The 22,804-nt window shown below is 46.7% G+C and overlaps 1 protein-coding gene across 1 annotated transcript in view; it reads left to right on the top strand.

Annotated features, from left to right (window-relative positions):
- Positions 1 to 22,804, top strand: part of TyrRS-m (Tyrosine--tRNA ligase, mitochondrial) — a 106,145-nt gene that overhangs the window by 34,400 nt on the left and 48,941 nt on the right. Inside the window, exon 4 of the mRNA XM_068388725.1 lies at positions 4,437 to 4,615. Coding sequence (XP_068244826.1) covers positions 4,437 to 4,615 — 179 coding nt within the window. The remainder of the gene's footprint in view (positions 1 to 4,436; positions 4,616 to 22,804) is intronic.

The following is a 22,804-nucleotide window of genomic DNA, read 5'->3' as shown; positions in this document are numbered from 1 at the left end:
CGGGCGCAACAAACACTGAGCGCACGCAATCAGCGCTATGTTGAAGTGCGCGAACAGCGTAGCACAAGCAAACAACTCTTATGTGCACGTGCGTGACCATCTCGGTTCGCGCGATCAAGTGTTTTACTTTTATGACAGAGAGTTTCGAACTCTTGTCGCGCGAACACGCACGCGAGAGTGTTACTCTTATGACAGAGGGTTTTCGAACTCACGTCGCGTGAAGTGTTCACGCGCTAGAGTTTTACTCTTATGACAGAAAGTTTTTGAACTCTTGTCGCGCGAAGTGTTCGTGCGCGCAAGAGTTTCGTCGCGTGAAATGTTCACGCGCGCGCGTAACCATCTCGGTGCGCGCACGTGACCATCTCAGTGTGTGCGACCGAAACTACGCGCATGACAATCGTCATTAAGAGTTTTACTTTTATGACAGAGTTTTTGAACTCTTGTCGGACGAAGTGTTCGCACGCGCGTAACCATCTCGGTGCGTGCGCGCACGACCATCTCTGTGTGCACGGCCAACTTTATGCGCGTGACCATCGTCATCAAGAGTTTTACTCCCATGACAGTCTTCTGACTCGTTACGCAAGTAATCGCGCGCGTGCAAAAACCCTGAGGGATGCCTGCTGCCTAGGGGTTTCCGTCTCCCTATAGGTAACTATGACACAGTTCCTTTGGGTTCTGGTCTTGTGAACCCCGGTAAGTTCATGCAATACGATTCCTGAAGATTCCATCAGGAATCAGCGACAGAGTTCCTGCGGGTTCTCGTCACAACATCCCAGGGCCGTAGAAAGGAATTGACAAATAGATTCTGAATCCCTAGGCTCTCATCGCACCGAATCTCTCGGTCCCCGCGATCCAAAGTTTTTTTCTGAAAACTCTATGGTCAACCTCCCCCCCTCCCTACGGGATGGGTCTTCCAAAAGCGGGACTTAATACGTCACTCTACACTCCCAGCTGATTACTATGTCAGCAAGGCTTGTTTTGCCAGCACTGATCCTTTCGTTTTCGAACGAACCTCCGTCATCTTCCCTCCACCCTCCCACTTCGAGTGGTTGGGTTAGCAGACGGAAATTAGTGGGAATGAAAAATTCTTTACATTCCAGTTCATTTCCCCTGTCAGGCCTTGCCTCAATTAGATGGTAGTTTTCTTGCTAGCGAGAAAGCGTTCGATGGTAACTCCTTCGGGTAAGCGGTCGAGGGCAATTATGTCTGGTCTTCGTGAAGCAAAACCCCACATACGAGACTTCACCCTTTTCGGGAGACTCGTTCCTGAGAAGTTTTACAGAACTTCAATGGGTGTTGTTAAAACTTCATAAGGGCCTTCCCAAAGCATGCGCTCTATTCAAGACAAATCCGCGAGTTTATTGTCATAGACTCGGGTTCTACCGTTACGACGACTTACTATTTTACACGATAGACTTCCGAGACTTTCTATTTTACCCTTAAAGGGTTATTGTCTCAAACAATTAGTCCCGAAAGAGCAGTGTTAGCTGTTAGAATGAGAGCAACATCATGGGCAGCTTTTCATTACGTTTACGAACGTTTCAAATCCCGCCCACGGAGAACCAGACATCCTTGTCTGTGTATGAACGCTGGCTAGCTCCTTCGATAAACTGGAGGGGCAAACCAAAGGAGAAATGATCGCTTTTATAACTGTATATTTTGTTTGAGAATATGTGCGCTCTCATTCAAAAAATTATTACAGCTAGTCAACGATAAAAAATTCCTTGGGCAATAATGTTGCGATTCGTCGGACACATTATTCCCCCAACCGGATTCGTTGCAAACATTTCCTGAAGGCCGAGATTACGTATGCGCTAGCGCAGACGGGCAAGTACATATAGGTGCAAGCGATCTTTCTGCCAATAAGGGCTAGGTATACATCTTGTAATTAGAGCTCCGCTCTATTACTGAAACCAGGTTATTGAGTACATTACTTGGCTACTTTCCTGTAACCAGACATACGGCATTTACGTTCTGCCTTCTTATAGGCATTTTTTTCTTTCTCCCGATCGGAAGTCTTAGTCTCTTACAGTGGCTTTAGCTGGAAACTTCTCACAAGCATATCTGTTCCCTAGTAGGGAACATTCAATATAAATGCTAGTTTACCGATCGGAGACGGAGAAGTACGAACGTTTTTGTCCTAAGAAGGAGAAACCTCCGTTACGAAAGTTTTCAGCGTTCTCCAACTGAGTTCCGGACACGACTTTTAAGTCGAGCTACGCATGTATGCTTATCATGCTCACAGTTCGGTGTTACTACTCCGTAGTAGACTTATGCTTATTACCCATCCAACAATAGATTGAAGATATGTCTCAGTCTCCTCTTGGGTTTAGTTGGATGCGTTCGGTAATTACCGTACAGTCTCCTGTCCGGAAAGCGATCTCTATGTAGATTCGCCCTTATAACATAAGCTGTACTGATCTACTCACTTGGGCTTTTGACCAGGAGAGTTAGTGTGTTGTATGATCCATCTTTTGAGGTCTCCTACTCTAGAAGATGGGGAGAAGTAATCTTTAGTGGCATCCCTGAGTGGATTGCCAAGACTCAAAATGCTAGTGTGCTGTACCTTAGGCACAGCCCATTTTGGAGAAAGAGTCTTTGTTTTGTAACCGAAGACCTATCAACTGGGGTTTTTACCCAGTGAGGAGTCTGTGGTGTTACCTTAAAAGAACGGCACCAGCTCGCCCCCGTGTGTCGGCACTGTTGACCAGCATGGGGAAGGTCGAGAGGAGGATCACAAGGATTTCCTTCCCCTGTGGGATCGGAAGGCTATTGAGGTTGCTCTCAATCTTGACCCTCCTCCATCCTAGGACCCAGAGCTCGTAACGTTGGTGGCGTTGCTACATCCCTGGCGTTCAAGAAACTACTGTACTCTGTGGTGCAGATACTCTAAGTGGGCATGTGGAAGCAGAAGCATCAATCGATCTTCACGGTCCACTACCTGCAAAGACGTAACCCACAAGAACATGGAGACCTTTTCCATCGGTCCTGTGGTGGTTGCATAACAAATAGTCTAAACACCTCAGGCTCCTGGATGGATAAGTAGCTGAGGGTTGAGGGCTGAGGGTACCCGGATTAGTCTGGGGTGAATGAGTAAGAATGACTGGCTCCTTTCTTCCTTTCATCTTCTCCCCTCTGGGGAAAATAGCTCCGCAAGCGTCAGCATAGCTGACCTCACCTCGCTGCAGGTAAGACCCATTTCCCTTGTGCCTCCTAAGTATAGAAGAATACTTTGTTATGTCCCCAAAGTTCTACTCACGCACAAGCTTCTACAGGCCGCTATCATTGCATTACCTCATATCGGCACTTGATTTTAATGAGGGTAGGGTCCCGTCTACTATTGATCACAGATCGAAATAGAGAGGACCCCGGGTCATGACCAAGGTCAGTTGATGAGGACTTCCTCCCTCCTAAGAGTAAGTCACCCCTATAAACAGCGGAGGGTTTGTATTTATGCCGGAACAAATAACAAATTTGTAAGTAATTTGTATTTTTCCTAGTACTGTATACAAACCTGTAGCTATTTATACAAATTGGCCCGCCACCCTGTCCCCTGAGAAGTCCTGCCATAAAGCAAATTGGTTACTTAGCCGAGAGGTGTGAGTGAGCGGGGTAGTCAGTCTACCTTCCCGCCACCCGCTAACTAGCGGATGGGGTAGTTATCCCTCACTAAAATTATCATGGCTCGTCTTTCAGCTACGCTGAAAGTATACCCCTATAAATAGCTCCAGGTTTGTATACTAAGAAAAATACAAATTACTTACAAAAATGTTATTTTACCTCCGGTTTTATTTGTTCATAACTTAGATTTATTATTATATACAGTAGTTTAGTTTGACTCATTGGTTTAGATAATCTCCCCCTTATGATAAAAGTCAACTACCACATGATCCCAGTACTAAATCAGACAGGCAGTACTATTACAGGGAAGAAAAATAGAAATTTTTTAGTTTTAGGGTAGACGTTGAGCATTAGCAGCTTTGAAGGAGAAGCGATAAGAGTGCGAAGCAAGTACAAACTAATCAATTTTATTAATAACATTCTATTTTTCATGCAACTAGCTTTGGCCATGAACAGTTGAATTCATATGAGTTATACCAGTGATAGTTTCCTTTCTAAATAAAGTAGTTAATTGGATGCTGTAAATTCTTTTTATACTACAGTATACTCCTTTAGGCATTAGCTATTTTTCTTGTTTAGCTTTTGCTTCACACATCGAACTAGCATTTTGTATTTATTCTTGCCTCATCAAACTAGCATTTTGTTTTTATTCTTGCCTCTTATTTCTGTTATAACCTCTTGCCATCAGTTTTAAGCGGAAGTTCTCTTCACAAGATGTCTCCATAGTTACGGACTCGTTAAAGTTTTTAATTGAATGGCATTTCATGAAATGGTGTACATAAATGAAACAATTGTTCAAATTTTTTTTTCAACAGGTAGGCGGAGCAACTGCGCAAGTTGGTGATCCGAGTGGCCGTAGTAGTGAAAGACCACTTTTAAGATCAGAAGAAGTTTGCTCTAATGCATACGCAATTGCAGAAACCATCCGTAAAATATTCAAAAATCATAATGAGATTTTTTGGGATGAAGAGAAGGAAAGTCTTCCTCAATTAAGGTACCATGATAGCTTTTTTAGTAGTTTTTACAGTTTACAGTATGTAATGAATTTATTACTTGAAAACTTTCTTATATTTAAGAAAGCTATACATTTTAATCCATGAAAAATGCTTTGTTGTATAGTACAGTATATCCTTTTATATATTTTCTTTATCATATCATCATATACCAAAGGCACTTCCCCCAATTTTGGGGGGTAGCCGACATCAACAATGAAACAAAACAAAAAGGGGACCTTTACTCTCTACGTTCCTTCAGCCTAACCAGGGACTCAACCGAGTTCAGCTGGTACTGCTAGGGTGCCACAGCCCAACCTCCCACATTATCCACCACAGATGAAGCTTTATAATGCTGAATCCCCTACTGCTGCTACCTCCGCGGTCATCTAAGGCACCGGAGGAAGCAGCAGGGCCTACCGGAACTGCGTCACAATCGCTCGCCATTCATTCCTATTTCTAGCACGCTCTCTTGCCTCTCTCACATCTATCCTCCTATCACCCAGAGCTTTCTTCACACCATCCATCCACCCAAACCTTGGCCTTCCTCTTGTACTTCTCCCATCAACTCTTGCATTCATCACCTTCTTTAGCAGACAACCATTTTCCATTCTCTCAACATGGCCAAACCACCTCAACACATTCATATCCACTCTAGCCGCTAACTCATTTCTTACACCCGTTCTCTCCCTCACCACTTCGTTCCTAACCCTATCTACTCGAGATACACCACCCATACTCCTTAGACACTTCATCTCAAACACATTCAATTTCTGTCTCTCCATCACTTTCATTCCCCACAACTCCGATCCATACATCACAGTTGGTACAATCACTTTCTCATATAGAACTCTCTTTACATTCATGCCCAACCCTCTATTTTTTACTACTCCCTTAACTGCCCCCAACACTTTGCAACCTTCATTCACTCTCTGATGTACATCTGCTTCCACTCCACCATTTGCTGCAACAACAGACCCCAAGTACTTAAACTGATCCACCTCCTCAAGTAACTCTCCATTCAACATGACATTCAACCTTGCACCACCTTCCCTTCTCGTACATCTCATAACCTTACTCTTACCCACATTAACTCTCAACTTCCTTCTCTCACACACCCTTCCAAATTCTGTCACTAATCGGTCAAGCTTCTCTTCTGTGTCTGCTACCAGTACAGTATCATCTGCAAACAACAACTGATTTACCTCCCATTCATGGTAATTCTTGCCTACCAGTTTTAATCCTCGTCCAAGCACTCGAGCATTCACCTCTCTCACCACTCCATCAACATACAAGTTAAACAACCATGGCGACAGCTCACATCCCTGTCTCAGCCCCACTCTCACCGGAAACCAATCACTCACTTCATTTCCTATTCTAACACATGCTTTACTACCTTTGTAGAAACTTTTCACTGCTTGCAACAACCTTCCACCAACTCCATATAACAACCTCATCACATTCCTCATTGCTTCCCTATCAACTCTATCATATGCTTTCTCCAGATCCATAAACGCAACATACACCTCCTTACCTTTTGCTAAATATTTCTCGCATATCTGCCTAACTGTAAAAATCTGATTCATACAACCCCTACCTCTTCTAAAACCACCTTGTACTTCCAAGATTGCATTCTCTGTTTTATCCTTAATCCTATTAATCATTACTCTACCATACACTTTTCCAACTACACTCAACAAACTAATACCTCTTGAATTACAACACTCATGCACATCTCCCTTACCCTTATATAGTGGTACAATACATGCACAAACCCAATCTACTGGTACCATTGACAACACAAAACTCATATTAAACAATCTCACCAACCATTCAAGTACAGTCACACCCCCCTCCTTCAACATCTCAGCTCTCACACCATCCATACCAGATGCTTTTCCTACTCTCGTTTCATCTAGTGCTCTCCTCACTTCATCTATTGTAATCTCTCTCTCATTCTCATCTCCCATCACTGGCACCTCAACACCTGCAACAGCAATTATATCTGCCTCCCTATTGTCCTCAACATTCAGCAAACTTTCAAAATATTCCGCCCACCTTTTCCTTGCCTCCTCTCCTTTTAACAACCTTCCATTTCCATCTTTCTCTGTCTCTTCAATTCTTGCGCCAGCCTTCCTTACTCTCTTCACTTCTTTCCAAAACTTCTTATTCTCTTCATATGACTGACCCAATCCCTGACCCCACCTCAGGTCAGCTGCCCTCTTTGCCTCACGTACCTTGCGCTTTACTTCCACATTTTTCTCTCTATATTTTTCATACTTCTCTATACTATTACTCTGTAGCCATTCTTCAAAAGCCCTCTTTTTCTCTTCCACTTTTACCTTCACTCCTTCATTCCACCATTCACTGCCCTTCCTCATGCTGCCTCCAACAAACTTCTTGCCACATACATCACTTGCAATCCCAACAAAATTTTCTTTTACTAACTTCCACTCCTCCTCTAAATTACCAGTTTCTCTTACTCTCACCTCGTCATATGCCATTTTCAACCTTTCCTGATACAGTGATACCTCGGTACTCGACCATAATCCGTTCGAGATCCGTGTTCGACCTCCGATTTGTTCGAGTACCGAATTTTTTTTCCCCATAAGAAATAATGGTATATATTCTATTCCGTTCCCAAGCACTCGAACAGGCCCAAAATATTAATAAAACGTGTACCTAAACAACAATAATTATCTAAATGTGTATGAAATTGGTCAGAAAATCCTATAAAACAATTTTAAACCATTTACTGTACTAAAATAAAACAATTTTAAACCATTTTCTGTACTGTAGTGAACATACCTTTGAGCAGCGGTTCGATGGCATACAGGGATGGATGTGGAGAGGATGGAAGGGGGAGGTTACTGCTTGGAAGGAGAGTCCCCTTCCATGATGTGGCGGGGTAGTTCTCCTTCAGGAGTTGTTTCTCTCTCCAATGAAAGGGTGGGCAGATCTATTTCAGGGGTTTCTTCTCTTCTTTGTCTCTTCTTTGGAGGAGAAACAGGCTTTGATGTAGCAGCTTTCTTTTCTTTTGTGAAAAACTGGTCTATTGTTAATTGTTTCTTCCTCCTCTGCAGTATTCTTCGAAAATGATACATGACACTATCATTAAACATATGCACTGCCCGGTTTGCTACTGCAATTTCTGGGTGGTATTTTTCAGCAAAAGCCTGCACATCTGCCCACTTGGAACAAATTTCATTGATGAGAGAACTTGGAACATCCTCCCTTACCTCATCCTCTTCTGAAGATTCCTGCTCCACAATCAGATCCTGCTGCTGTTGTTGTTGCAGGTGCAACAATTCCTCCACAGTCAACTCGGTAGAATGGCTTTCTACAAGCTCATCAATATCATCCTTGTCGACCTCAAGCCCCAAACTCCTGCCCATGACAACAATTTCCTCAACGACATCAGTGTCATCAGAAATTACAGGGGTAGCAGTGCTTGGACCCGCCTCTGGTTGGAAACCTTCAAACTCCCTCTCTGTGACACATGATGGCCACAGCTTACGCCAGGCAGAGTTCAATGTCCTATAGGTCACACCTCGCCAAGCTTGGTCAATCATGTTAACAGAGTTGAGGATGCTGAAGTGTTCCTTCCAGAATTCCTTTAGGGTCAACTTCGTGTCACTGGTCACTTCAAAACACTTTCTGAAAAGGGCCTTGGTATAGAGTTTTTTGAAGTTTGAAATGACCTGTTGGTCCATGGGCTGGAGTATGGGAGTAGTATTGGGGGGCAAGAATTTGATTTTGATAAAGCTGTATTCTTCTTTCAAGTCATCCTCGAGACCTGGAGGATGTGCAGGAGCATTGTCCATAACCAGAAGACATTTCATTGGCAAGCTCTTTTCAATGAGGTAAGCCTTAACCTGGGGGGCAAACACTTCGTTTATCCACTCAGTAAAGAATTGTCTTGTGACCCAAGATTTAGTGTTCGAGCGCCACATAACTGGTAGTGCACTTTTACAAATATTATTTCGTTTGAACACCCGGGGGTTGTCCGAGTGGTACACTAACAAGGGTTTGATCTTGCAATCGCCACTTGCATTTGCACACAGCAACAATGTTAGCCTATCTTTCATTGGCTTGTGACCTGGCATCTTCGTCTCGTCCTTGGTAATGTACGTATTGGCTGGCATTTTCTTCCAAAATAACCCAGTCTCATCACAATTAAAGACTTGTTGTGCGATCAAATTTTGTTCATTTATGTACCGATCGAATTCCCCCACGTATTTATCGGCTGCAATTTGATCCGAACTAGCTGCCTCCCCATGCCTAGTAACACGATGAATACCTGTTCTATTACGAAACTTTTCAAACCAACCCCTGCTCGCTTTAAATGTAAATGAATCACTTTCACTGGTACTCGGACTTTTCTTCACTAATTCTTCATAGATATGCAACGCTTTTTCACAAATGAACGCTTCACTAACACTTTCCCCGGCCAACTGTTTTTCTTTAATAAATATTAAAAGCAACTTTTCCATCTCCTCAATCACTTGTGGCCTTTGCTTAGTTACCGCCGTAACTCCCGTTGCAACATTCGCCTTCTTAATCATTTCTTTATGCTTTAAAAACGTAGAAATGGTCGACTTCGCCATTCCGTATTCTACCGCTAAATCGGACACTCGTACACCATTCTCATATTTCGCTATAATTTCCTTCTTCAACTCGATCGTTGTTCGCACTGTTTTCCTCTTCTCCTTCCCCTTAACACTCATTACTTTCTTGGGACTCATTATGAAAGCTAAAAAAGCAATTAAAAGCACTGAAAATCACTAAATCACAACGAATGCTGATCGCGCGTTGTCTGAGTGACGCTCTCGAGAGAACTGATGCTTCCCGAACAAGCGAGAGTGGCCGAGATGGCGCGATCATCACAAAGCCCATGCGGTCGTCACGTGTTCGGCTGGTCGAGTACCGAATTTTTGGTCGAGCACCGCAGCAAAAATTTCTCGAAAATTTTGGTCGAACTCCGAATTGTTCGAGTATAGAGTCGTTCGACTACCGAGGTATCACTGTATTTACTTTTTACCCCCGGTTTTATTAGCTCTTCAACCCTCACTAGCTCCCTTTTACATCCACCTACTCTATTCCCCCACTCTTTTGCTACAACTAATTTTCCTTCCACCAAAAAATGATCAGACATACCGTTAGCCATACCCGTAAACACGTGCACGTCTTTCAATCTTCCAAACATTCTTTTAGTTATCAACACATAATCCATTAATGCCCTTTCTGCTACTCTTCCATTTGCCACTCTTACCCATGTATACTTATTTTTATCTTTCTTTTTAAAAAAGCTAGCACTTATTACCATCTCTTGTTCAACACACATATCTATCAGTCTCTCACCACTCTCATTTTCACCTGGTATGCCATACTTCCCAATGACACCTTCTACCTCTCCAGCGCCCACTTTAGCATTTAAGTCACCCATGACAACTACATAATTCCTTCTACCCAGTCCTTCTACACACCTAATTAATTCATTCCAGAACTCATTCCGCTCTTCTTCACTTTTCTCACTACCTGACCCATACGCACTGACAAACGCCCAACATTCCCTACCCAACCTAACCCTTACCCACATTAACCTAGATGATATCTCCTTCCATTCCACTACTTTACCTGTCATCCATTCACTCGGCAATAAAGCCACACCCTCTCTCGCTCTTCCCCTTTCAATCCCAGACACTCAACCAGACATTTCACCAAACATCACTTCACCCTTTCCTTTCATCTTTGTCTCACACAAGGACAATACATCCATCCTTCTACTTCTAAACATACTTCCAATCTCACATCTTTTACTCTCTATCGTACTACATCCACGCACATTCAAACACCCCAAAACTAGAGTGCGGGGAGCAGTCACTCTCGCCCCAGCTCCATCTCTTTGTCGATGTCTCGTAGGATTTTTATACAGGAGAGGGGGTTCTCAGCCCCCTCGTCCCGTCCCTTTTATTCTTTATGAATAATACAATATTCATCAACTCCAACCACAGTAATTATTACTTTGTTCCATAACCGAAATACAAACCACGCTATTTACATTGGGTTTACTTTCGGCGTAGCTGAAATTGACGAGCCATTAGATTTTAACGAGGGTTTACTACCACGCGCTAGTTAGCAGGGGTAGGGGGAGGAGTAGCTTGCTACCCCTCCCCCCCCTCACACACCGGTGAAATGTCTCACTTCACTCCGGTAGCTGAGTCTTGCCGTAGATCTTCCTCCTGCTCGCCAGCGCTCACCTTTACTTCTGTCCTTCTGTGCGCCAGCTTTCTTCAATCGCCAGCGCACATTTGCGCGCCCTTTTCTGCCACGCACCAATGGGCGCCAACGGTTTTTCCTGACCGTCCAGGACTGCCTGATTGACAGCTCGCATCAGCACTCTCCTTCCTGATGCACCTGCGCGCCTTCTGATTAGCGCGATGCGCGCTAACCTTCCCTAGTCTCTTACGCGTCAGCGATCTCTTACGCGCCCGCGCGATTCTTCGCCTGCGCGCTAGCGTTTTGTTAACGCACCACCGCTCGCCAACGCGCCATCGCTTGCCAACGCGCCATCGCTTGCCAACGCGCCATCGCTTGCCAACGCGCCATCGCTTGCCAACGCGCCTTCACTCGCCTACAGGCCATCGCTCGGCAACGCGGCATCGCCCGCCTACGCGCCATCGGTCTCCCGACCGCCTGCGCTCGCCTGCGCGACCACACGCCCACGTGCCCGCTCGCCTACGCGCCTGCGCACATGCGCTCCAATGTTCGCCCGCGCGCGAACCAACGGTGTTTCATCGCGCGAGCGCCGGCTCGATCCCTGCAGTAGCCATTGCTTGCCTACGGGTCATCGCTCGCCTGTGAGCTATCGGATTCCGACCGCCAGCTCTCGCCCTTCCAACCACGCTCGCCCTCCTTCTGCGCTCCCTCGCGCACTTTTGTCTGCGCTCCTGCGTGCCCGCGCACGGGCGCTTCCACGTTCGGCCACGCGCGAACCATTGATTTACCATTGCGCGAGCGCCAGGGCGATTGCAACCGCGATTCCCGTCGGGATTTCTCAACACGGCCAGCCTGGCAAGTCTGCTGGAGCACGTATTTCCAGAACACGGTCTTCACCCCGTAAACGCAGAGCATGGCACGTGCAAGAGCAGGAAGAATCTTCAGGGAGGTCTGAGCAACATTCTTCTTTCCAGAACCTGGGTTAGCCCTTCCTCCTCGACATTCGCTGGAAGGGTCTTGCCAGGGAGTTTTCCTTTCGAGATTTCTCCGTCGGGCAAGGAGTGACTAGTTTAGCCCTTCCTCTTCTCCATCTCGTGGAAGGGGCTTACCAGGTCCTTTCCCTCCTCGGTTGCGACCCGAGGTTTTGTACAAGGAAGCTCCAGGAAGATCATGGGTACTTTCCTCCTCTTGGGCTCAAGTACCTTTGCGTTCCGTCGCCAAGTTTCGAACTTGCGGGCAAACTCGATGTTGGAGCATCTAGACGCAGTGACCGAGGGCTTCCTCTCGGGTGTCTCATCCGTGGATGTCGACAAGCTCAGACGCTCTTCCATCCTTGGGAAGAGCTTGTTTGAGCCCAAGGACAGAGACATGGACAGCTGTTGTGCGGAGGAAGTCGAATTCCGTTTTCACTCCTCCAAGGCGCTTACTTCCAGACCCTGCAGGCCTCTGACGCCTCTTCATTCAGCCTCGTCAGCCTAAGTTATCGCACCGGCTACGGCAGCTAAGACAAGGTGTACAATAGCAGCCTCTTGTCAGGGACAGGTAGCACGGAAGGCTCTCCCGGGGAGGCATAATCCTAGAGGGAGCGGCAGAGTTCACAAACTCTAGGATTGGCAACCCCCTTGCAGGTCTCACGCTGGGGGGATGCCTAAGGTTACTCGTCCGGATAACAGCTTCCCGATGCTGATTCCTGCACGATCTCCGTGATCAGCCAAGGATATCGCGCCTCGCTCTTACCATCTCTCCCTCACTGTCAGCGAATCCAGTGTCACTGAGCCTCTATGCCATGGGGTCGGCAAGAGGTTTTCCCGTTTGGGCAGAAGGATCCATGCCTTAGGAGAAGGTCCTCCATAGGGTCGTCGACGGCTTCCCCCCCCCCCCCCCGGCTCCTTCAGTCGATCCTTTCTCGTAGGAAAGCATCTGAGACAGGAGTTCCGTCGTCGACCTCTCAGCTCTGATCAAGTTTGTCGAACAAACTTCGTCCAGCGTGGAACAGCAGAGTCGATCAGACTGGTAACGAGACTGCAGGTCACCTTATGCCCTGGATCGGAAGGACGGTTACTTCCAGGTTCCATTCCATCCATCTTCCAGGAAGCTCTTGGAATTCAGCCTAGACTACAGGTGTTCCTGCTTAAGATGCGGTGTGGCGATCCCGCCGCGGCATCGCAGGTTTTTCACCAGAGAACTCTCCCTGCTTTCCTCATGGCCGCTCAGGAGCAGGCTTCTGCCTCCTTCGCTTTTTGGAGGTCTGGCCAACTCTGGTAGTCTCGGGTTTGACCTTCTTCAACACTGGGGCAAGCTTCCGGGACTTTACCAAGAGTGAGTGATCATGGTAATTTGCTTGGAGCCTTCTCTACTTCTGCCTCAACATCTGGAGTATCTAGCCATGATATTGACTCCTTCTCCGAGCCTTCCCTTCAGTTGACTGCGGCAAGGCTGAGGAGAGTCGCAGTACCTGTTCTCAGTGAAGCAGAGCTTTCAGCCCTACCTTGGAACGATTCCTGGGTCTCTTTTCCTCATTGACCCGTCTAAAGTCCCGAACGGTCGCCTCAGGATAAGTTCCCTGTTAGGCGGCCCTAATTCCTGTGGTATCAAAGCAATGATTAACCGGACTTTCTGGCCCCTATGGGACCAGCGGAACGTTTAGACCTGCAATGGGTGTTGACCTATGGAACCTCTTGATGGGAGTGGATATTCTCGTCCTTTCCCCACATTTGATGCTGTTCTTGGACTCGTCAAAGAAAAGGGGGGGGGGGGGGGGCATGTTCTAGTTCAGGCCTATGGTCAGGACCTGAAGGGTACCTCCTCATCATTTAGGTGGGCTTAGAGGCCATAGTCTGGCCCTTCTACAGATCCTGCAGATCCTGCCGAGTCGCTCCGTGCGCGACAACTTCATGGTACTGGCGTATTCCAACCAGCAGGGAGGCGCATTTTCATACTTTCGCATCTTGCAGTAGAGATACGGAGATGATCCGAAGTCCTCTCAATACCACTATCGGCTCGCTCATTCCGGGCAGAGGAATGTTCTCTCCGACAATCTGAGCAGAGCCTCACAGATAGAGAGTACCTGGGGGTCTTTGGCCTCTAGTAACCAGCAAGTCCTGGCCGGGGGGACCTGATCACGACAGCCTGGAACTTCAAACTTCCGCTGTTCTTCCCCCCAGTCTCAGACCCCAAGACTCTTTGGCAAGATGCTTTCCGGTGACGGTGGGACAACATCGACTCCTACGTCTTCCCACCATTGTTGTCTGTTGAGAAGGGGTCTCAACAAGACCAGGTTGTCTGTCAACCTTTCGATGGCCTTGAGAGCTCCGCTGTGACCATACGCAGAATGGTTTCCGGACCCTCTGCATCCCCTGACGGAGCTCCCGGGAGAGGTTCTTCCACGACACAGGCTACTCAAACAACCACGCTACAACATCTTTCACAGGCCGGGGCATCGCTTCGGCTTCACGCCTGGAGAAGAGACATCTCGCAACAGTCGCGGAGCGGAGGTCGCGTCACCTGCGATAGTCATCCGCAGGGGTCTACTAGGCGAAGTGGAGAGTCTTCTGTGGTTGATGTCGTGGGATAGATACCGCCTCCCTTGAGGCCTCTACTCCAGCAATAACGAGTTATTGCTTTTCGGTGGGAGGAAACTCTTTTCCGCTCTCGGCAGTGAAGCCTATCGCTCGGCCTTTCCCTGGCCTTCAGGCTGAAAGGAATAGACTTTTCCTTCCCGCGGGATCTTTCTTTGCTCATGCGAAGCTACGATCGTACCTGCCCCAGTCGGAGTGAGACCTCCCCCTTGGAGCATGGTTCGGACTCTTTAGTCCCTTTAGAGATCTTCTCAAGAACCATTACTTCAGGCCTCTGATCGTAATCCGTCTTGGGGGACGGTGCTCCTGCTCACTCTGGCCTCGGCCAGAGTGTAAGCAATCTTCATGGTCTCGTACGACTCCGCCCTTTCAAGGGAATAGGGGAGGCAACATTCAGGTTCGCTCCTGAGTTGTTTTCTAGACTCAGAATCTTGGAATCCCGGATCTTCGGTTCGACTCCTTCAAGATTTCGAGTCTCTGTTCTGTATCAGATGACCCAGACCTTCTTCTTGCCAGTAAAGGAACTGAGGGGTTATCTTTGAGAACAGCTGCAGTTTGTCCTTACGTGCAAGCCGGTTTGGGAGCACAGGAAGGACACAGGGGAGAGTGACCAGTATACCTTTTCAGCTCGGACTCAAGGGCATTCATCTCGACCTGAATCCAGACCCTCCCCCGTCACGTCGCCCTACAGCACGATGTCGGATACATCGCAACGTCCCTCGACTTCGAGTAGAACTACTCTTTGATGCAGGTGCTACAAGCTATAGTCTGGAAGCGTCTAATGACCTTCGCAGCCCGCTTCCTGCAGGACGTGACCCACAGGGGTATCGATACGTTTCTATCGCTCTGTGGTGGCTACACAACAACTGGTCTAGCCTCAGGCTCCTTTTTGGACAGGTAGCAGAAGGTTGAGGGCATTGTTACCAGGTTTTAGACTGCATGAATGAAAGAAGTATGTCTGGCCCTTACTTCTTTCTTCATCGTTCCCTCTACTGGGGAAGCAGCATCCTGGTCTCTGCATAGCTGACCTCAAACCTCTGCAGGTAAACCATGCTTTCTTGTGTTCCGAGTATTGAGACAATACTGTTGCGTCCCCCATACCCTGACGAGGTGGTATTGGGAACGTCCTAACCCAGAGTTCCTTCTGGAACTCCAGGTCAACTGCCTAGGACGGGTCACACTTTCTTCCTTCACACACAAGCTTATGTAGGCCACATGTTTCCTTGTGGAGCAAGGAACTTGTGAGGTGCAGGGACTCCTTTTCTCGAGTGCGACTCACTCAGATTCTAAGTCCCCGGGTAAGCCAAAGCCAGTATGGCTGGGGACTTTCCACCCTTCCTAAGGGGTTAGTCACCCAATGTAAATAGCGTGGTTTGTATTTCGGTTATGGAACAAATGACAAATTCGGAGATAATTTGTATTTTTCCTAACCATACAAACCTTAGCTTTTTCAATATTAAACTTACCCGATGATCATGTAGCTGTCAACTCTGTTGCCCGACAGAAATCTACGGTCGGGATACGCCAGCGATCGCTATACAGGTGGGGGTGTACACAACAGCGCCATCTGTGAGTAGGTACTCAAGTACTTCTTGTCAACAAGAACTCAATTTTTCCTCTGTCGTGCCACCGGCAAGACCTACTAATACGCCGTCCCTAACTGGATTTGTTTTCACAACTTTTGGTGATGTACACTTTTCCAGTTTTGAGCTTTCGCTATGCAGGGGTTTTATCTTCATTTCAAAACTTGAACTCGTTTTGGATAGATTTAATTATGGTGACGAAGAGAGTATGGACTCTCTTTCACTTTTAAATGGCCGACCCTTCCCTTAGACGGAAGTGTTGGTGTCGAAGAGAGTATAGACTCTCTTTCACTTTTTATGACCGACCCTTCCCTTAGACGGAAGTGTGTTTAGGTTTTTGGTAATTTTGCTTAACAAAGTTATAGATTTAGTTTATATCTCTCCGCCATTTATAGGCCTCTTCGATTAACTTTCCATTTATTATAAACTTATAAAACTTAAATTTTATGTTTGTTTATATGCGACCTTTCCTAATAGTAGGCGGTCCTTACTTGGAACCGAAGTTAATTAACATTGAGCCCGTCATATCGTATTTCCTGTTAAGAATTTATGCTATTTTAATTTTAATGTTTTTGAAAGAATTTCTTTGATAGTCTCGTACTGTTTTCAAAGTTGAACTAACGTTTAGTTTAGTCTCCGCAGTTGTTGACGTTCAGAACGTTCAACATGCGCTCTATCGTTACGATAGAGAGAGAGTATTTCACGGTTTCACGTTGCAGTAAGAGTAAACCGATTCTAGCGTTTCGTTCATTCTTTCTTAGCTTAAATGGTTTTAATTCTAATAAAGGAACTTTTTATTTGGGAAACCTTTCAGTTTTTTTCCTTTAACAAATAATATGTTTTAACGATATATAATTGGGCTCATCTCTCAGGTTCTAAGTCAAGAGAGAGAGAGAGAGAGAGAGATAGAGACGGAGGGAGAGAGAGGAGAATAAACGTTTCGTTCAAGCGGGTAACGTTGTTCTCGTTTTTTACTCTTCTCCCTAGTCGCTATAGGGGAAGAAGGTAAAACGTTTCTAGAGTTTTATTCTTGTTCCCAGGCTTTATGCGGTGAGAGATTTTAAACGTAGTTTATTTGATCTAGTGTTTAGTATCTTTTCCAGCCACTGAATTCTTTATCTTTCATTATGTTTTTCTGTTACATTGTAAAACTGTTTTCGCAATTACTACCTTTTAATGAAGGATAGGATTGCGTGTTTCAGGTACAAATCACTTAAAGTTTCGAGTTCAGTGAAATAAGTGCAAACAGAAAATCAAAAGTGATAAAGTGATATGCGCAAAGTGTTACAGTGTTGCGTTCGAGGGTTCGTTTGTTCGTGCCAGTTGTTCACCTTGTCCGATACCTCTTACAAGCTCCCAAGCCCAGGGGAGAAGTAATGTCGAAGGACTTATGGGTTCCACAGGTCTTGATCGACGAACAAACGTTTCCCTCCGTGGTTTCGGGTGTATCTACACACGTTGCCGACGTGATCACCCCACCCACACAAAGACGAGAGAGCCCATTTATTCCTCGTCTGCGGAAGAGGTTTCTCGCAGAAACCATGGACCAAATCTTGCAGCTTTTAAGTGCAAGTCGGTCCCTTCCGCGCAAGTCCAACGGCCTAGGTGTAGCCACTGGGTCAGTTCGGACTCGCTGCAGTACGACAACTGCACACCTCCCAAGAGAGGCAAGGTGGTACCGCAACAGGCAGTAACTCCGTCTGTTGCCGCACCAGCTGTTTTAGACCCTCAGTCACAACGGACAGTAGCTCCGTTTGTTGTTGTCTTTCATAGACCCTAGTGGTCCATGCTGCAGACTATACAGTCTCAGCTTGCTCCTTCATGCAGGAGTATCGTGCTGGAAGGTTGACAATGCAGCCTGTTAACCTACAACCCGCCGAGGTTGTGCGCTCAGCAGATACTGCGGCTGCCTGCTCCCACACTCCACCTGTGAGAGCTCCACCAACATGCGTGAGCTACCGCATCAGCAGTGGGAAGGTTCTGTAGAGCTGCCGGGTTCCAGCACTATGCGGCATTCTCCGCAACCCATGCAGCATGCGCCGCATACCTTACAACATGCTCCGCAGACCATGCAGCATGCGCCGCATACCTTACAGCATGCTCCGCATACCATACAGCATGCTCCACAACCCACCGCAGCCCCTCCCACACACCAGCCCTCTGCTTTTGTTGTTGCCAGCTCCCACACTCCGACTGCGGAGAAGGTTGACGATGCACCCGTGGGCCTACACCTCCCACGGTTGTGCGCCCGGCATGGCTTCCTGCTCTCACACTCTTGTTGTGAGAGCTCCTCCACCCATGCACAGTCAACCCTGCCAGATGTATGGTGACTCCCACACACAGAGCACTCCGTTGCCGTGCGTGAGCTACCACAAGCTGCCGTGTTTTGACACGGTGTGTCAGCCTCCGCAACACACTGTGGTTACCGCCACTCGCCCGCAGCTAACTAGTCAGTCAGGAGTTGAGGCTTCCCCACACAACTTTGGTTGTTGCCAACTCACAGACTGTCAAACAGTTACATGACGTTGCCTTCTGGTCTGCTACTTATACACCAGTGGTGTATGTCCTCACGCTCCTGTTGTGGTTGACAGTTCAGTTTTTGACAGTTCACAGACTGTCAAGCAGTTTCATAACGTTGCCTTCTGGTCTGCTGCTTTTGCACCAGTGAAACCCTCACTGAGAGAACCTAGCTTTTCTCGGATATGGTTCCTGTAGATGAGAAAGTGCTGTTCTCCCTCCTTCTGATATTCCCTTGAGGACTCTGTCATTTGGAGAGGAGCCTTAAGCTGCTTAGCCTCCTATGGACTTTAATTTAAGCATAACATGCTTCCAGGGAGGGTAAATGGTTCCGCTTCAGTCGCTAACCCCGTCTGTTGCCACACCTGCTCCCATAGACCTTGGGCTTTGTTGCAAGACATGCAGTCCAAGCTTAGTCCTTGATAGAGGATTCTTTACGGAGAAGAACCTTCTTGCCAACGACCTTCCTACCGGTTGGTTGTACGCCCTGTTGACTCTGAGGTATCCTACTCACGTCCGCCAGTTGAGATGGTTCCTCCACCGGTGCGACCCAGTGTGGGTTGCCAGTCGCACGTTGACGTTAAGCTACTCGCGGAGGTGGTTGTGGACGTTCAGTGTGTCACTGGGAAGACGTTCAACAACCAGCAGAGGTGACTTGTTGTGACGCAGTGCGGCAACCTCAGCAACCCGATAAGGGGTTGTCTGTACTACCCAGACAGTCTAGACAGTTTCGGGTTGTCGCTGTACTTCCTCGCATCCCCATGGTTGGCAGTTCACAGACTGTGCAGCAGTACCATGATCTTGTGTCCGGCTCAGTCACGCATCCACCAGTGCGACCGGATTCAGCGAGTCAGACGTTGCCCACTCCGTTGCCGTTTCCTCATCAGTTTCGGATGAGGAACCCTCTGATGAGAACATGGCTGAACAAGAAGATTAATCCCCAGCCCTGCTATCCATCCAGAAGATGCTGAAGAAGGAATACGGCCCTGTCAGGCTGTGGATGAGTCTGGTTAGGACACTTTCATCCGTGGTTCAATTGGTGTCACTTGGAAGACTACACCTCCGTCCTCTTCGGTTTCATCTAGCTCTTCACTGGAAAAGGACAAGACGCTGGAAGCGGTCTCGATCCCGGTTTCCGGAAGATAAGTCTGGTCTAACCTGAGGAAAGGACTTTATCAACCTTTTATAGGGTCTTCCCCTGACTGTTCAGACTCCCAACCACGTTCTCTTCTCAGACGCATCGGACGTAGGCTGGGGTGCGACCTTAGGCGGTAGGGAATGCTCGGGATTATGGAACTCGAGTCAAAGGACAATGCATTTTAACTGCAAGAAGCTTCTGGCAGTACGTCTGACCTGGAAAAGCTTCAGGTCTCTCCTTCAAGACAAAGTAATGGAGGTCAACACGGACAACTCCCTGCTTTGATGTTCATCTCCTAGCAAGGAGGGACCTACTCTCTGACATGGTGCGAGTTCGCTAGTGACCTCCTCTCCTGTTCAACAGGTCTAGACTTTTCACTAGTAACAATTTCTTCCAAGGCAACTTGAATGTCTTAGCAGTTTGTCTCAGTAGGAAGGGACAATAATTCCAACATATTGGACCCTCCACAGAGATGTATGCAAGAGACTTTGGGTCACCTGGGGCCAGCCAACCATAGATCTCTTCGCAACCTCGATGTCCAAGAGGCTCTCAATACTTTGCTCACCTATCCCGGACCCAGCAGTGGTTCTTTTAGATGCCTTTCTACTAGATTAGTCTCATCTAGATCTATATGCATTCCCTCCGTTCTAGATTGTCAACAAGGTACTGCAGAAGTTCGCCTCTCACGATGGGACAAAGTTAACACTAGTTGCTTCCCTCTGGCCCGCGAGAGAATAACTTACCGAGGTACTTCGATGGCTAGTAGACGTTCCCAGAACTCTTCCCCTAAGGTGGACCTGCTACGTCTGCCACGCGTAAGAAGGTACTCCAAGGCCTCCACGCTCTTCGTCTCACTGCCTTCAGAGTATCGAGAGACTCTCGAGAACTAGAGGTTTTTTCGAAGGAGGCAACCAGAGCGATTGTTAGAGCAAGGAGAACATCCACCCTTAGAGTCTATCAATCGAAGTGGGAAATCTTCCTAAACTGGTGCAAGTCAGTATCCGTATCCTCGACCAGTACCTCTGTAACTCATATAGCTGACTTCCTCTTATATCTGAGGAAAGAGCGATCTCTTTCAGCTCCCCTTTCAAGGGTTACAGAAGCATGTTGGCATCAGTCTTCCGTCACAGAGGCTTAGATCTTTCCAACAATAAAGATCTACAGGACCTCCTTAAGTCTTTTGAGACCACGAAGGAGCGTCGTTTGGTTACACCTGGTTGGAATTTAGACGTGGTTCTAAGATTCCTTATGTTAGACAGGTTCGAACCACTTCAATCAGCCTCCCTGAAAGATCTCACCTTTAAGACTCTTTTCCTGATATGCTTAACCACAGCTAAAAGAGTCAGTGAGATTCATGCCTTCAGCAAGAACATCGGATTTTCATCCGAAACGGCTACATGTTCTACATCTTGGTTTTCTAGCCAAACACGAGCTGCCTTCTCGGCCTTGACCAATATCGTTCGTTATTCCAAACTTATCGTATGGTTGGAAATGAACTAGAAAGAGTATTATGTCCTGTAAGAGCTCTTAAGTTCTATTTTAAAAACCTTTACGAGGCCCGTCTGAAGCTTTATGGTGTTCAGTTAAGAATTCATCTTTGCCTATGTCAGAGAATTCTTTATCCTATTATTTTCAGACTGTTAATACGAGAAGCTCATTCCCTTCTGAATGAGAAAGACCAAGCTTTGCTGAAGGTAAGGACACACGAAGTTAGAGCTATCACAACTTCCGTGACCTTTTAATAAAATAGATCTCTGCAAAATATTTTCGACGCAACCTTTTGGAAAAGCTAGTCAGTGTTCGCGTCTTTTATCTTAAGAATGTCCAGTCTCTTTACGAGAACTGCTACACTCTGGGACCATTCGTAGCAACGAGTGCAGTAGTGGTGGGGGCTCCACCACTACAATTCCCTAATTCCAGAACCTCTTTAATCTTTCTCTTGAAATATTTTTGGGTTGTCCGGAAGGCTAAGAAGCCTTCCGCATCCTGGTTGATTTGGCGGGTGGTCAAATTCTTTCTTGAGAAGCGCCTAGATTACAGGTTGTGATGAGGTCCTTTAGTATGGGTTGCAGCCCTTCATACTTCAGCACCTAGGAGTCGCTCAGCATCCTAAGAGGATCGCTAGGCTCAGTAAGGAAGACGTACTTAAAAAGGCAGAGTAATGGTTCAAGTCGACTTCCTTACCAGGTACTTATTTATTTTATGTTTGTTATTTTGAATAACGGCTAAAATAAGATTCGGGATACTTAGCTTCTTTGTTAACATGTATGCTGGTCTCCACCCACCACCCTGGGTGTGAATCAGCTACATGATCATCGGGTAAGTTTAATATTGAAAAATGTTATTTTCATTAGTAAAATAAATTTTTGAATATACTTACCCGATGATCATGAATTTAAGTACCCGCCCTTCCTCCCCATAGAGAACCAGTGGACCGAGGAGAAAATTGAGTTCTTGTTGACAAGAAGTACTTGAGTACCTACTCACAGATGGCGCTGTTGTGTACACCCCCACCTGTATAGCGATCGCTGGCGTATCCCGACCGTAGATTTCTGTCGGGCAACAGAGTTGACAGCTACATGATCATCGGGTAAGTATATTCAAAAATTTATTTTACTAATGAAAATAACATATTTACACATATTTGCCCGCCAGCCCTGTCCCCCCAAGTCAAGTCCTACCTCTTAGGTGAAGTGAAACATTTCACCGGTGTGTGAGGGGGGGAGGGGGTAGCAAGCTACTCCTCCCCCTACCCCTGCTAACTAGCGCGGGGTAGTAAACCCTCGTTTAAAATCTAATGGCTCGTAATTTCAGCTACGCCAAAAGTAAACCCAATGTAAATAGCTAAGGTTTGTATGGTTAGGAAAAATACAAATTATCTCCGAATTTCTCATATTACTACTGTGAGAGAGTTACTGGGTTCTTTTGATTGGCCAGATAGTTCTACAGAGGATCCCTCTCTGGTTACGGGTTATTTTTCCTTTACCTACACATGCACAAGAATAGTCTGGCCTATTCTTTACACATTCTCCTTTTTCCTTATACTCCTGGCAACACTACGGTAACATAAAAATTCTTCTTTACTCAAGGGGTTAACTACTGCACTGTAATTATTCATTGGCTTCTTTCCACTTTTTAAGGGTCTAAGGGTAGAAG

This window comes from Palaemon carinicauda, chromosome 15, assembly GCF_036898095.1.
Source record: "Palaemon carinicauda isolate YSFRI2023 chromosome 15, ASM3689809v2, whole genome shotgun sequence".
NCBI lineage: Eukaryota > Metazoa > Arthropoda > Malacostraca > Decapoda > Palaemonidae > Palaemon > Palaemon carinicauda.
This window is presented reverse-complemented; position numbering and strand designations above follow the sequence as displayed.